This window comes from Protopterus annectens, chromosome 1.part2 (assembly GCF_019279795.1).
Source record: "Protopterus annectens isolate FY-2018-M chromosome 1.part2, PAN1.0, whole genome shotgun sequence".
Lineage (NCBI taxonomy): Eukaryota > Metazoa > Chordata > Ceratodontiformes > Protopteridae > Protopterus > Protopterus annectens.
In genome coordinates this window covers 1,002,527,486-1,002,540,839 of record NC_056727.1, presented here as the reverse complement: position 1 = coordinate 1,002,540,839, position 13,354 = coordinate 1,002,527,486, and the positions used below count along the sequence as shown (strand labels likewise).

Genomic DNA, 13,354 nt, shown 5'->3' with positions numbered 1-13,354 from the left:
GCTCCCTCTCTGACAGTGAACAGAGAAACTTCCTTCTATCCAAGTAAGGTATGGGCAAACACAGAAACTTGTAACAGAGCCCTGAATTCAGCACTAATCTGAAAACGGGACTATACTAGCTTAGAAAGGCAGGAAAACAAGTATATATTTTTTTTTTTTTTTTTTCAGAAAATAAAGCATATATAATCAAAAAACACTTTAAATGCACAGAAATGGCTATCACACTTGAGTGTGTAGCCTACAACAGTTAAACAGGTAATTTAAACACAAAAATGACTTTGTTAAAGTGCAGGCAGTAAAATAAGTACAATATGTAGCTGAAACAAACTTTTTAGAACACAGAAACTCTAGAAAATTAGCATTTTAGGCAGAATTAGCTAAAGGCAGCAAGAAATGCAGAAAAAAATGATACTTAATCACTCCAATGTCTCTCTGCTGCTGTAGAACTCTGCAGGGCACCAGGCAGGAGCTTGCTGAGCTGTATACAAGCACACAAACCTTGCAAATGCGGGTTTTATAGCAGGGAAATGAAAGAGATAGAAATTAGACCAGAATGGGCAGTAAACTACTAATTTCTGGGCTGAAACCACTCCTCCAGGGACAGATAGGCTGCTCAAAGCCCCTCTCTCACAGTGAACAGAGAAACTTCCTTCTATCCAAGTAAGGTATGGGCAACACAGAAACTTGTAACGCAGCCCTGGATTCAGCAATAACCTGAAAACTGGACTATACTAGCTTAGAAAGGTGGGAAAAACAAGTATATTTTTTGTTTATTTTTTTCAGAAAATAAAGCATTGTAGAGATCAATCCCCTTTAATAGAATAGTTTCTGATATCACACTAAGTTTGGAAAATTAGATATCTTTATATGATAAGGATATGAAGGTTCATTTTGCAGTTCCAGGTGTGGTTCATGGTCTCCACGGGGGTGGATGACATTATTAAGAGATAGGTGGCAGCTGAGATATAATGTAACCAGTGCAAGGGTATTCATCTCACAGGGTGAACCAATCTAATACATAAGTGATGGACTGAGAACAAAAACATTTGGTGATAATTAATGCACATAAACTGAATTATGCTGTGCAGTGTGAAATATAGTGACAAAAAACAGTAGCATGCTGTAATGCAAAGCAGAAGCAATGCGTTCCACACACATAGTAAACACATGTCGACATTGTACTGAGAACAGTCATGGTCAGTGCTGGAGTTCTGTGTTTAGTAACAGGGGAACATACAGGCAAAGCTATATGATGAGGGGGACAATCATGTAGTTCACAGTTCCCAAAATGTTTGAAAGATGAAGAAATGTTAAAGTATGAGCTGAGATTTAAAAGGCTGGATATGTATAAACTAAATAAGTGTGTTTTCCATTAAACTGCAACACTTTCTCAGGCTATGGATCATGCAGTTCTATTACCAAGCTCACATTAGTTGCAATGTTTCTTGGAATAGTCCAATAGATGATATGTCCGGTATCCCTTTCTTTCATATTGTTTTGATTCTCTCCTTTTTGTTGTGTTGGAAAAGCCTTCGGGCATGTATGCCAAAGGTAAAATGGCATAGATCATTTATTGCAATGTAACTGCAACTGCTAAGTGGTGTGACTATGTGTGAATGCAAACAGGGTATAACTACCTGCCTACATAACTTTGCTTGATTACTCACAGTTTCAGCAATATGGAAAAAATTACAAAGTTTAATATTTTTCTTTTCTTATAGGAGATATTCACCTCGGTATGATAGACAGAAGTGGTCAGCTGGAAGTAGAAGTGGTCCAAGCACGAGGCCTTACTCCAAAACCTGGTTCCAGATCAATTCCTGGTAGGATTCTTTTTTTTTTCTTTTTCTGTGAACTGGGGTATTTATAACTAAAGGTAAGTTCTGGTGGCTGAATGGATTTGGCACTTACTTTTGAGTATTTTCTATAATTATTCACTACTCATTTGATATTCAGGAGCCCCATGCAATATAAATGCACTGCTTTGTCTAAAAGCATTTCAGTTTTATTTCATTTCTTCTTGTAACCACAGGCTATCACAGTTAACGGGCACTATATATAGGTGTGTGTGTGTGTGTGTGTGTGTGTGTGTGTGTGTGTGTGTGTGTGTGTGTGTGTGTGTGTGTGTGCGTGTGTGTGTTTTGTGTGTGTTTTTTGTGTGTTTTTTGTGTGTGTGCGTATATGTGTGTGTGTGTGTGTGTGTGTGTGTGTGTGTGTGTGTGTGTGTGTGTGTGTGTGTGTGTGTGTGTGTGTGTGTGTATGTATCTATCTACATATCTATCTATATATCCATATATATATATATATATATATATATATATATATATATATATATATATATATATATATATATATATATATATATATATATATATATATATATGCCTGACAAAAAAGCCTGGTGACCTACGTTTTGGAAGTGTTGTCTTTTTAAGACATCAGATAGTTAGAAATGGCAGTCAGAAGGATCAGCAGAGGGGATAGAAAGGATTTTCCTATTTGTGTTAGTTTCAGAAATTTTTGTTTAGAAGCCATAACCTCAACATAAGTAGTGATAGACACATTCAGCTGTTTTCAAGGACATATTGTAGTGATATTATGGGCTACCCTGTTAGCATTACAATCTACATATCATAAATACACGTAACCCATAATGATACTGCTAGACTTCTGTAATGTGAATCTCTGTTCAAGGGTTAGAAAGGTAGGCAAATACAACATAGCACATACCTTTAGAGTACTGTGTCCTTCCTAAGAGCTGCTTATAGGTCCAAGTGCTGCAATTCCTCCTAATTTATCCAATATAGCTTTCCAAATCTGTGTCTACCAGCACAAAAAAATGACAGTACTCTTGTAAAGCAAAGCAAATTATACCTTTGCATGACACAAAGTTAACTTGTCAGGTTTTATTTTGTTTCTATGCATCTGAAAGTTAAAGCACAGCTTGTTGCCTATACTTTCAAGTGACAGCCCATGCTGGATATCTGTATAAATGCTCTTGATGACGTGTCACCCAGGAGTCAAAAGTCATATTGTGAGCATGAATCTTGTCAACGTTTTCATCGTCATGAAAATGAAAAATTTTCCAAGGAGATAAGGACAGTATGTCAGCCTCTGCTACTGCCTTCTAGAATGCATGAAGGAGAGCAACATTATGCTTTATCTTCTTCACAACCAGTTTGGGGGGGGGGGGTGGCAACTGGGCTCCTCTGGTAGCCCTTTCAAGAAAGTTGATGCCTGTATGACCTGGCTGAGGTGTTGATCTCAACATGTTAGTAGCCTGCCTTAGTTCATCCCATGTCTTCTCATCCTAATGTGTACATGTACACTTATGTTTGCCTGAGCTGTTCCATGTTTGTCTGTCTTGCCCTGCATCCTCCTTCCCCTCTTCCCTGTGAAAAGCAAAAATGGGGTCTTAACCCTACCAAAAATTGCCATGCTTCCCCAGGATGGGGGAATAGTGCAGGCATCAGTATGATCAGTATGATGTCCTCTGGTGCAGAATCCTGATAATCGTCATGCATGGGAAGTGGACGTTAGGCAAGAATGACCCACACAGTATTGCGAGTGATTGTTTTTAGTCCTAATTTATGTTTGTGACTTTTCCCTAGGTCTATGTAGGAAATATGTGTAGGTTACTGTGAAGGTCTCCTATGTCAGGTAGAGATGATGGTGGTACTTAATGAAATATGCCCCCTACATTTAATGCAGGTTTCTGCAAGGACTTGTTATGAGATGGTGTTACACTGCTCCATCTCACAGTGAATGCATACTCTGTGCTATGTCCCCATGTGCTCATGTGTATCTCTGTCAACTTCTGTTGAAGTACGTTAATGCATACACTGGGGACTGCCTATCATGCATCTACTGGGAAATGTGACTCAAACCTGTTGTCTTGGTATCTTACATTTTACTTGTCACAGTTCTGCAATGTGTCATTTCTGTTTCAACATGAGCAGAACATGAGGGTAATAACGTCACTTACTTCAGGAGGTTAGACAGGCTAGTAGATAGTCATTATTACTTCTATTCAGAAATGCCTGCATATTCAGATCACCATCAGGATGGATTCACTCATAGCAAATGCTCCATTACATTTCCTTGTGGAAGTATAGATATGTTCAGCAGGCACTGCAACTGTGGCCCAGCCCTGCAGTGCCTGTTGCTGTGGATCATGAGGATAATGAGACTGAGGGGGAGTCCTGGTCACTCACTGGGAGGTAGTCTGGCATCACTGCCAGAGGAAGACCAGCTGCAGCTGGAGCAGCTGTTGAAGACTGCAGTTGAGAGAGCAGTGGAAGGTGTATGGTCTGGATAGACAGCTTACTGGACTAGATAGCAGATTCATTCATTCAGCTTGCCTGTACTATTGGGCCACCAAGGGGAGGTGTGGTTGATCCGTCAGCTGGTGATGGATTGCAGTAGTGTCCTTCAGGGCCTGGGTAGCAGATAGCATGCTGCTGCTTATAGCCAAGCATATCCACATCCAGGTGTGTCCCCCTTTCTCTTGTTCCATTCATCTTACCCTCTGCATTGGTGAACCTTCATCATCACCATTTGTCAGCCGTCTGCCTTAGTTCATCCCATGTCTTCTCATCCTAATATATACACATACACTTCTGGTTGTCTGTGCTGATCAATGTTTGTCTGTCTTGCCCTGCATCCCCCACTTCCCAATATAAAGCAAAAATGGGGCCCTATCCCTACCAAAAATTGCCATGCTTAAGAATTAATGGAGGACTAGAACATTTTGGACATGTTATTTAATATGGCTGGCCATGCTAATGTATGCAAGCATTTCTAGGGGAGAGCTCACGGCTAATTAGCTTTAGTCACTCACCTGGAATGCCTTATTAGCATTTAGTGTGGCCACAGAGATGGCCCATTGTGGTGACTACCAACCATATAGAATAACTATGATGGGCCTGTGTCTGAATTCAAAAGAGAGTCCTTAAGGGATTGTTTTTATCACTGTCTTAAGACTGTCACTTTCGCTGTCTTTCTCCTGACTGCCTAAACTCATGCTGTAATCAATCATTGTTAATATATATGTTGTACAGTAAAGTTTTATTTTTCTCTGCTTTTCCTATGATTAAGTAGACTATTTACTCAACATGCGAGCATTGTTTATTCTTTCTGCAACTTACTGTAACTGTAATTTATATACATTAGTATATTTTCTTTATCTATTCTTCGGTTAACCTTATGGTAATTTATGTAACAGTTATTTACTTTACTTTGCATGTGTCACTTTTATCCTTGGGTCTCCACAGGAAATGGATTACTTGTTACCTGTTACATAGAGTTGCAGTTAGAGTCAGAATGCTGTTGTGAAATCACTGTTATGCTGCTAGCCGTTATTTCTGTAACAATAAGATAAAGTATTGAATTGGAAACCATTGATCAGTCTACATGCTGTGGATAAAAATACACAGTCTCTCTCTCTCTCTCACACACACACACACACACACACACACACACACACACACACACACACACACACACACACACACACACACACAATGTATCTTCATGTGTGGTTGTAATCAAAAAGGTAGAATGTGGAAGAAAAGTTTGTGTTTGTGTAAAAAAGAACGAATGCACATGTTAGTGAATGGTGATTTTTGTGGCATTAATATTATTGAATTTACATTTTATATAGTGTATGTAAGTTGGAGTATATAGGAAAATGAATATTTCACTGGAAAGGAGGTAGTTGTGATGATGTGCACACTTGCATTATAGCAGTTAGTGTGTATGTATGAGTATTTGTGGGTTAGGGTTTATAGTAATCTTAGGGGTAGAGGTAAGGGTAGTACACATGAGTAAGGTAGTACAACGGAGGGACTCTGGTGTCCCCTGACCTTATAAAGTGGGTTACTAAAAAAATGGATAGATGGATGGATGGGTGTTATTAGGTTTACCAGTACCAAAAGAGCCTATATTAAGTACATTTAAATATTCAGTTTTGTAAGGTAAGGTTTCTAAAATTGGGAAACTTGCCAAAGCTATTTAATGTACAAAAGGAGAAATGGACTGAGTTTATGCAATTTTTGGTACATATTTATGTTGTCTCCCTCAAGCAAGGTGTTTTAAAATCTTGTTTACTAACAAGTTGTGAATTATTCAATTTATTCCTCTGTTAATTCTCACATTTGTCATGGAATTGTGCTTGATTATTAGTACACAGAATGCTTTTTATAGATTCAAACACATTAGGCCAAAATCTTATTGTTTGGAAACATTTACAGATAATTTGAAAGGGCTTAATTAACTGAACATGATAAAGGTAAAATTTTACAGGCTGTATTTCTTCAGGAGTGGATAACTGATTTTGTTTTAACTGTTTGACCCCATGAACAGGCCTTTCCTGAAATTAAGGATCTGAGAGTTTCACTCTTTCATATACAGCAAGAAATTCCTCAAGGAACTAATTTAAGTCATTTAGTATTTCTGCTACATATTAACAGTTTGTAATTATTCTATCATTTATTATGATTATTATAATGACAATATGCAAATTTAACCAAACAGAAAAAGTATAGATTCAACCATTCACAAACTTAGGTTTGATTTTGTCATGGTTTAACATAGGTCACTGAAATATTGGTTAAAAATAAACCTCAACAAGAGTAAAATAATGACCTTCGGAATTTTAGGTAATGTGTCAGTATATGATAACAAATGTCATCTTACTGGGGTCATACATACATTTAAATTTTTAAGTACTTTAATTTTCAGTGGCCATATTAAATCAGTTACTAGTTGGCTGGATCCAGCACAAGGTGACCTAGGCAGCTACCTAGGGCCAGTGCTGGCGAGGGGGCCCAGCTTGGCCTTATTAAAAAAAAAAGAAGTTATAAGTTCTGCTTGTCTTTACTGTTTTAACCCAGTAGCTTCCACAGATGTGCTGCTACTGCTCTGTCTATAGGCAGGAGATTTGTTTGGAACCTCAAAGAAGTATTGCTTTGACATGCAGAAGATTTGATATGCAGCCCTGAGACATCTGTAATTTGACCCATTCCACATGAAGCCCCAAGATTGATTTTGCAGTCCTATTCTGCAGGAAGCCCCAAGATTGATTTTTGCCTGGAGAAATACCACAGAAAGGTCAGATTGTGTGTGTGTGTGTGTGTGTGTGTGTGTGTGTGTGTGTGTGTGTGTGTGTGTGTGTGTGTGTGTGTGTGTGTGTGTGTATGTGTTTGCATGTGTCCATGTGTGTGCGTGTGTGTGTGTTTCAATGGATTACAGGGCCGTCTCCAAGAATATTGCCTACAGGGATGAGTATGTGTCTGCCTTCAGGATCGTGACAGAAAACACAATTTCAGGTAAACCACTAGGATTACAATTAGTCAGCTACATCAGTCATTAGAGTTTCATAGCTATTCTTGCTCAGAAAGGATGTCTGGTGTATCTTCTTTCACTCACCATGTCCTTACTCTTTTTTGTAGCCAATCCCAGTTTTCTATCAAGTTAAGTGATTTGCTCAAAGTTGCAAAGAAGTCTAATGCCACTAGAAAGAATCAAACCCTGTACCCTTGACTACAGAGCCTTAATCCACTGCACTAAATTCCAGGCCTTCCTTAACTGTTTAATTTTCTGATAAATCACTGAGGATAACAGTCAGGCAATAATGCTACTCATTAGAGTTTCATACTTGTCCAGAAAATACATTTCAGGTACATCTGGGATGTCCACCACTTATGGCCTTGAGCTACTAAAAATTGTTTCCTATAATATAAAGTGCAGGATTTCAATCCTTCTATCTCCATTTGCTTTCTGTGTGACTTTGAGCAAGTGATTCAGACAGTGCTTCTACATCATTTCTGAATTGGCATACCCTGTACAGTGTGTTTACCTGATGTGCAAATGAATAACAAAATGGCATTTGAAATGTTGGCCTTTGTCAATTCATTATTTTGGCTTTTCTCAGAATTCCTGACAAAAGAAGTTGAGAGGTATTTTGTCCAATCCTTGTGAAACGTGTGGCTTTTTGGCAAATAGTTGTGGATTGCAGCCATTAAATAATGACAGGGATGAGTTTCAGATGTTGTATCATTCAGAAAATATCCTCTAATGCAAAGCTTTTTATTCTAACAATGTTTAAAGGGTTTACTATCAAAACCCTGAAGTGCACTTCTTCGACTAGTGGTACATCGAAGTACAGTTTCAAAGGGGATGAAAATTGAATGGAGACTTAGCGAACTTGCATCAATGTACACTGAACTGCAAATGAAATCCAAAGGTCACATTTTCATAACAATGAATTTCGAATCATTGGTATTAACATGGTTCAACACGGGGGTGTGAAATTGTTTTCAATTTTGACAATATGGTTCGGAGACATGAATAAACGCATAAGTGCACTTCAGGTTTTTGATAGTAAATCTGTTTTAAATATATAAGAGAAGCAATTAAAGTCTACTCCTTTTTTCTGGACCTTTGTCTCTGATTTGAGCTAAAAGGGTGAGTGGGTGGGGAGGGTGCAAAGGGTCCCACTATACAGTTTTGACTGCAACGAGATGAGATACATTTCTGGCCCATTATTTATGAATGTATTCATTCACTTGTTTCAAGCAAATATCTGAGGTGTACAGTCAAGTAAGTGGCTGTAACTGATTGCACTGTGAGTGTAAATGCTTGATTCATACAACCCACAGTAGTGTAAAGGAAGGAACTGATTGTAAACAGGGACATCATCATATGAGCCATGCTCTTTGGTATGATCCTTGGTTTCCTTGTTTTATTGACTGCTGACAGTGTGTTTATTACATGGCTGAGAATAAACGTGTGTGTGTGTGTACTGATGAAAAAGATCTCATTTTCAGATATTGCCTGGTTCCATGTAGACAGCATAATCATTTTTGTACAGAATTAAACCTTTCGAATATCACCTGCCTCAAAAATCCGTTTCAAATCTCAGTGTCCCATTTTAATCAAAAGCTAACCTAAAATGTTAATAGTTTTTGTCCATGCCCACCAGCTAATCACCAGTAAGCCCAATGCATATGATAACACGTTCTTTCATTTTCATGTCCATGCTGTCTAGTTTGTGTCCCCTGTGCATGTAATCTATTTTGTAGAGACCAGCCCATCCCACAAGGAATACAGTGCACAAGATGAAAAATCTTCACTTGGATGGTCTTATTCCTGTAAGAAGAAATGACCTTATCATAAGACTGGGTCCACTTCAGAATCTCAAGATACTGAAATATCGAATTTCAGTATCTCAAGACCAGAATAGCGAAAGTGCAGTTGTTCGAAACTGCATATTGTCGAATCTTACATTGACAAATCTGCTATAGATGTGGTGCAGTCTATTCTTTGTTGTATGCTGTCACTTTAAGGTTTACTGGTGTCTGGGTAGTAGAGATGGCAGCCGATGTGCGGCTATGTTTGGAGATTCAGGTAGGTTTGTAGTTTGTAAGGGTTTTGACGAGAAATGTGATTTGTTTTCATTTTTTGGTGAATTTTAGGAGTAGGCTAGAGTAGGTAGGTGAGAGTGTGTGTGCGCAAATGTTAATAGTGGTGATTTTTGTGCATGTGTATTGTGTGTTTTTAGTGGGATAAGTGTAAAAGTGTGGAATGGGAGTCTAGGGCACGTAACAGTAAATTTGTTTTTTTCATGTTAGTGTGACCTCAGAGTTGGTATATATACGTAGTGGGGATGTGGGGGTGCAGGGGGGCTTGCTCCCCTGTTTATACATAGATTAGTTGGGTTGTGTTTGTGTGTGTGTGTGTGTATGTGTGTGTGTGTGTGTGTGTGTGTGTGTGTGTGTGTGTGTGTGTGTGTGTGTGTGTGTGTGTGTGTGTTGGTTTGTTATGGTTTAGGGAGGAAGGTCTTGTATGTGTTTTTGTTTGTGTGGTGGCGGGTGTATTAAAAAACAGAGCACTGCATACTGAATATTCAGTATTATGAAATTTCCATATAGTGACGTTCAGTTTTTTACTTTTTCGTTGTAATGTACTTTCGACATCTTTGTCTTGAGATACTGAAATTCGATATTTCAGTATTTCCAGATTTGAAAGTGGGCCCATAAGACTTCCATATTACGTATGTAATCTACATGGTATTATATGGTGGTGACTACAGCAATCCTATGCCCACACATGTATTCCTGCCTAGGGTACTAGAGTAGGACAGTGCCACTGGTGTTAGTAGTAGGGATGACTGCCTTACACTGTACATACCTGTTGATCCTAATGAACTGAGTAATCCCTGTGGGGAGTGCATGTATATCAGTATTTATCAAGTACACCTAGTTTATGTAATCTTGTATCTGCCCTTACATCTATTATACAGAATACCTCCATAGCTGTCCCTTTATACCATGGTATACTTAGGTTATTCCTGTGTCTGCTGCTGTTATCCTACTAGTCCCAGTACTTTACAGTCTATAATTCTGTGTTATGTTTTTGCAGGTGTTTGCATGTCTAGAGGATGAGTTGAGTGGCAGAGACCAGACAATTTTTGCCCTACATATGGACAACAGATTTTCCAAGATTAAGTATGGCAGAGAGTTGTCCATGACATACATACCATGGAGACCACAACTGCACATTATAGCAGAGATGTAGTATGTTATTTTCATTCTATACTATGCCAAGGCAAAGATATGTTCCACAGCATCTGAGTGGTTGGTCACAGTGGATGAACACCTAGGAGCAGCAGACTGACAGACACACAAGTATTTCTGGTGTGTCTGCAGGGGAATGATGGTTCTGGAGTCATCTCTGGAGTATCAGACACTGGCATGAGGATGGGCCCACACCCTTGCATCTCAGTGATTGATGCACCAAGTTAGTAGCCTGTGCAGCATATTTTTGTGCACCAGTCCTGCTCATAGTGACAGAATACTAATGACAGTAACTGTTACCCGTGTTTTGATAATGGAACATCAGCTATCCAGCTACATCAGGACTGCAACAGAGGTCATTTAGAACTGCATTGCACATCTTGCATGGAGACTTTCAATGCACATGCCATAGAGATACAGCTTTAGTAAAGATAGTTGTGCTCACTCTGGTGTAAGTTTACAAGGCAGATCACTTCTACACTGACAACTGCAGAGGCCAGAACATGACAACAGGCTGATATTGACTGTGGTGCAGAAGCCTCTGATAGTGATGACTCACAGACACCTGAGTCACAGTCTTATGACACAGTGGCACTCTATATCATCATCACCCTGGCTAAACCTATACTCACAGTACAGGATGAAGACATCGCCTCACCCACAGATTATCCGGGGCTGTATAGCCTGAGTGCTCACTATCCAGATTGGGGAAGTGTCCCCCTTGGCTTAAAGCACCAGCAATGCTCTCACTCTCTACTGTTGAGATAGCATATGATGTGAGTACACCCACCTTTGCGATGCCTCACAAGAGTACCGGATGATGTCACATGTCACACACAGCTCCTGACATGCAAGCAACTCTCAGGATTGATAAGCAGATGGGCAAGACCAGTATTCAGACATGATCTGTTACAACACAGTCCAACATGGAGCTTATTACTGAGTTGTTTGACATCTGTGAGGGCATGTACATAATACTGACTGGTCTTGTGAGGTCTGTAGTAGCCCACACTTTCATCTCCACCTTCATGTGGTGAATTTTAAGGGTCACCATCACCATTAGTGTTATCTGATGGAGGGGTAGGTTATGTACCAGCAGTGGCCATGTAGGGGGCCTGTTGCATGGGTGCACGGTCCTCATGTGTGTCTGTAATTGTATAACACCCAGCTATCCCTTTGTGTGGGTGGCTATGACACCAAACCTCCATTGGTGGGACATCTCTTCAGTAGACTCCATCCAGTTCAAGGTCTGACGGTAGCACATTTTCCATGTCAGTGGTGACTGGCTGCAGGGCATCATCATGTAATATCATCTTCATCCAAATGCAGAAAGATATTGTCCCTGATACAAAGGAGACATCACCTCAAGGCCCCCAGTCTCTGTCTCCCATGACATGCTCCTCCCTATACAGTGTGTGTATGCAATCATGTATCATTTTGTCCATAGGCACTAGTGCACATGACGAAAATTGTGAACATCTCTATCCTATCTCTTATCTGGTACATGTGGAAATATCTATGTAGAGTGTGTCTCAGTCATACACTGACCATTATAGTCTGTTATTAACACTGCATCATGTTTGTTTTGTGTGACACTGCACTGTCACTGTGTGCTTGTAAGGGTCCATAAGTCTGGACCAGAGATCACCACTTCATCTGCACTAGTGTGTGTTGTAGCCATTGCTATCTGGATGGTGGTTGTGTGGCTACCAGATGTTATTGTTCCACCAATCCTTCATTAGATGACAGTGTTGATCCACTTTCTCTGCTGGCTTTATGCTTGCATGATCCAACTGTACCAGTATCCTGGGGCTGCCCAACATATCTCTAACCACCATATTGTACAGTCTGCAATGTGTTAGGAACACTCTGCAGGCTGTAGCAAAGTCACATCAAGACAGCAGAAGAAGGCTAGGAGCTGGCTGAATCTATGGCATTGCAGATGTGTGCATATGCAATGTTATACTAGTGCTCTGCCAGGTATGTGGGTTCTGTTTGGGTGCTATATACTACGGCTCCAGCAGGTATCTGCCATCATCTGCGACAGGTTATTAACATGTGGGAAGGGATTAGCAAATTTGGAGATACAATGCAAGTTGCTATATATATTAACATTATCCATAATACCTGTACTTATAAACTATATGATCCCAAGGAATGTTTCAATACAGAAAGCAGTAATACAAATGAGATGTGTGCAATGCAAGTGAATCATGTGAACTCCCTTTGTCTTTGTGCTGTGCCGACACATTGGTTATGATTCCACATGCATCACTCACTACCTGGACATTTGTGGAATGATAGTCCATTCTGTTCCCAAATATTTGTGACTGTGAGTTAGGTGGGGACTCTGTTACTACATATATGCATCTTATAACAACCAGGAACTCAGAGAGGCAAGCAATGTCACAGAAGGCACACATGTTGTTAGCTCTCTTCTGTAGGGGTGCAAGGAAACCATAAGTGCTCTTTCACATATAGAAACATCATGTCAAGAAAGGTGTTGACCACTCTAGAGATGGATTCATATAATGTACACACAATATCATGTCAGTCTTTGGAAGTCTTTCTAGCTAACATAGAAAGAGCTATGTATACCACTGTCTCCAGAGATATGGAAAGACCATGCATTCCTGTAGATTCTTGGTATGGTTCATAGATGTAAACCAAGGTCTGTGCAATGGACCATTCTATTCTAAGATGATAAATCATCACCTAATCAGTGAAATCATAGTGGCACCAGACACCCCCTCATGCATATGTATGAGAAACAGTAG

The 13,354-nt window shown here is 39.7% G+C and overlaps 1 protein-coding gene across 1 annotated transcript in view; it reads left to right on the top strand.

The window, feature by feature from the left end:
- Positions 1-13,354, top strand: part of RIMS3 (regulating synaptic membrane exocytosis 3) — a 1,682,810-nt gene that overhangs the window by 1,651,693 nt on the left and 17,763 nt on the right. The window contains exon 6 of the mRNA XM_044059968.1: positions 1,722-1,823. Coding sequence (XP_043915903.1) covers positions 1,722-1,823 — 102 coding nt within the window. The remainder of the gene's footprint in view (positions 1-1,721; positions 1,824-13,354) is intronic.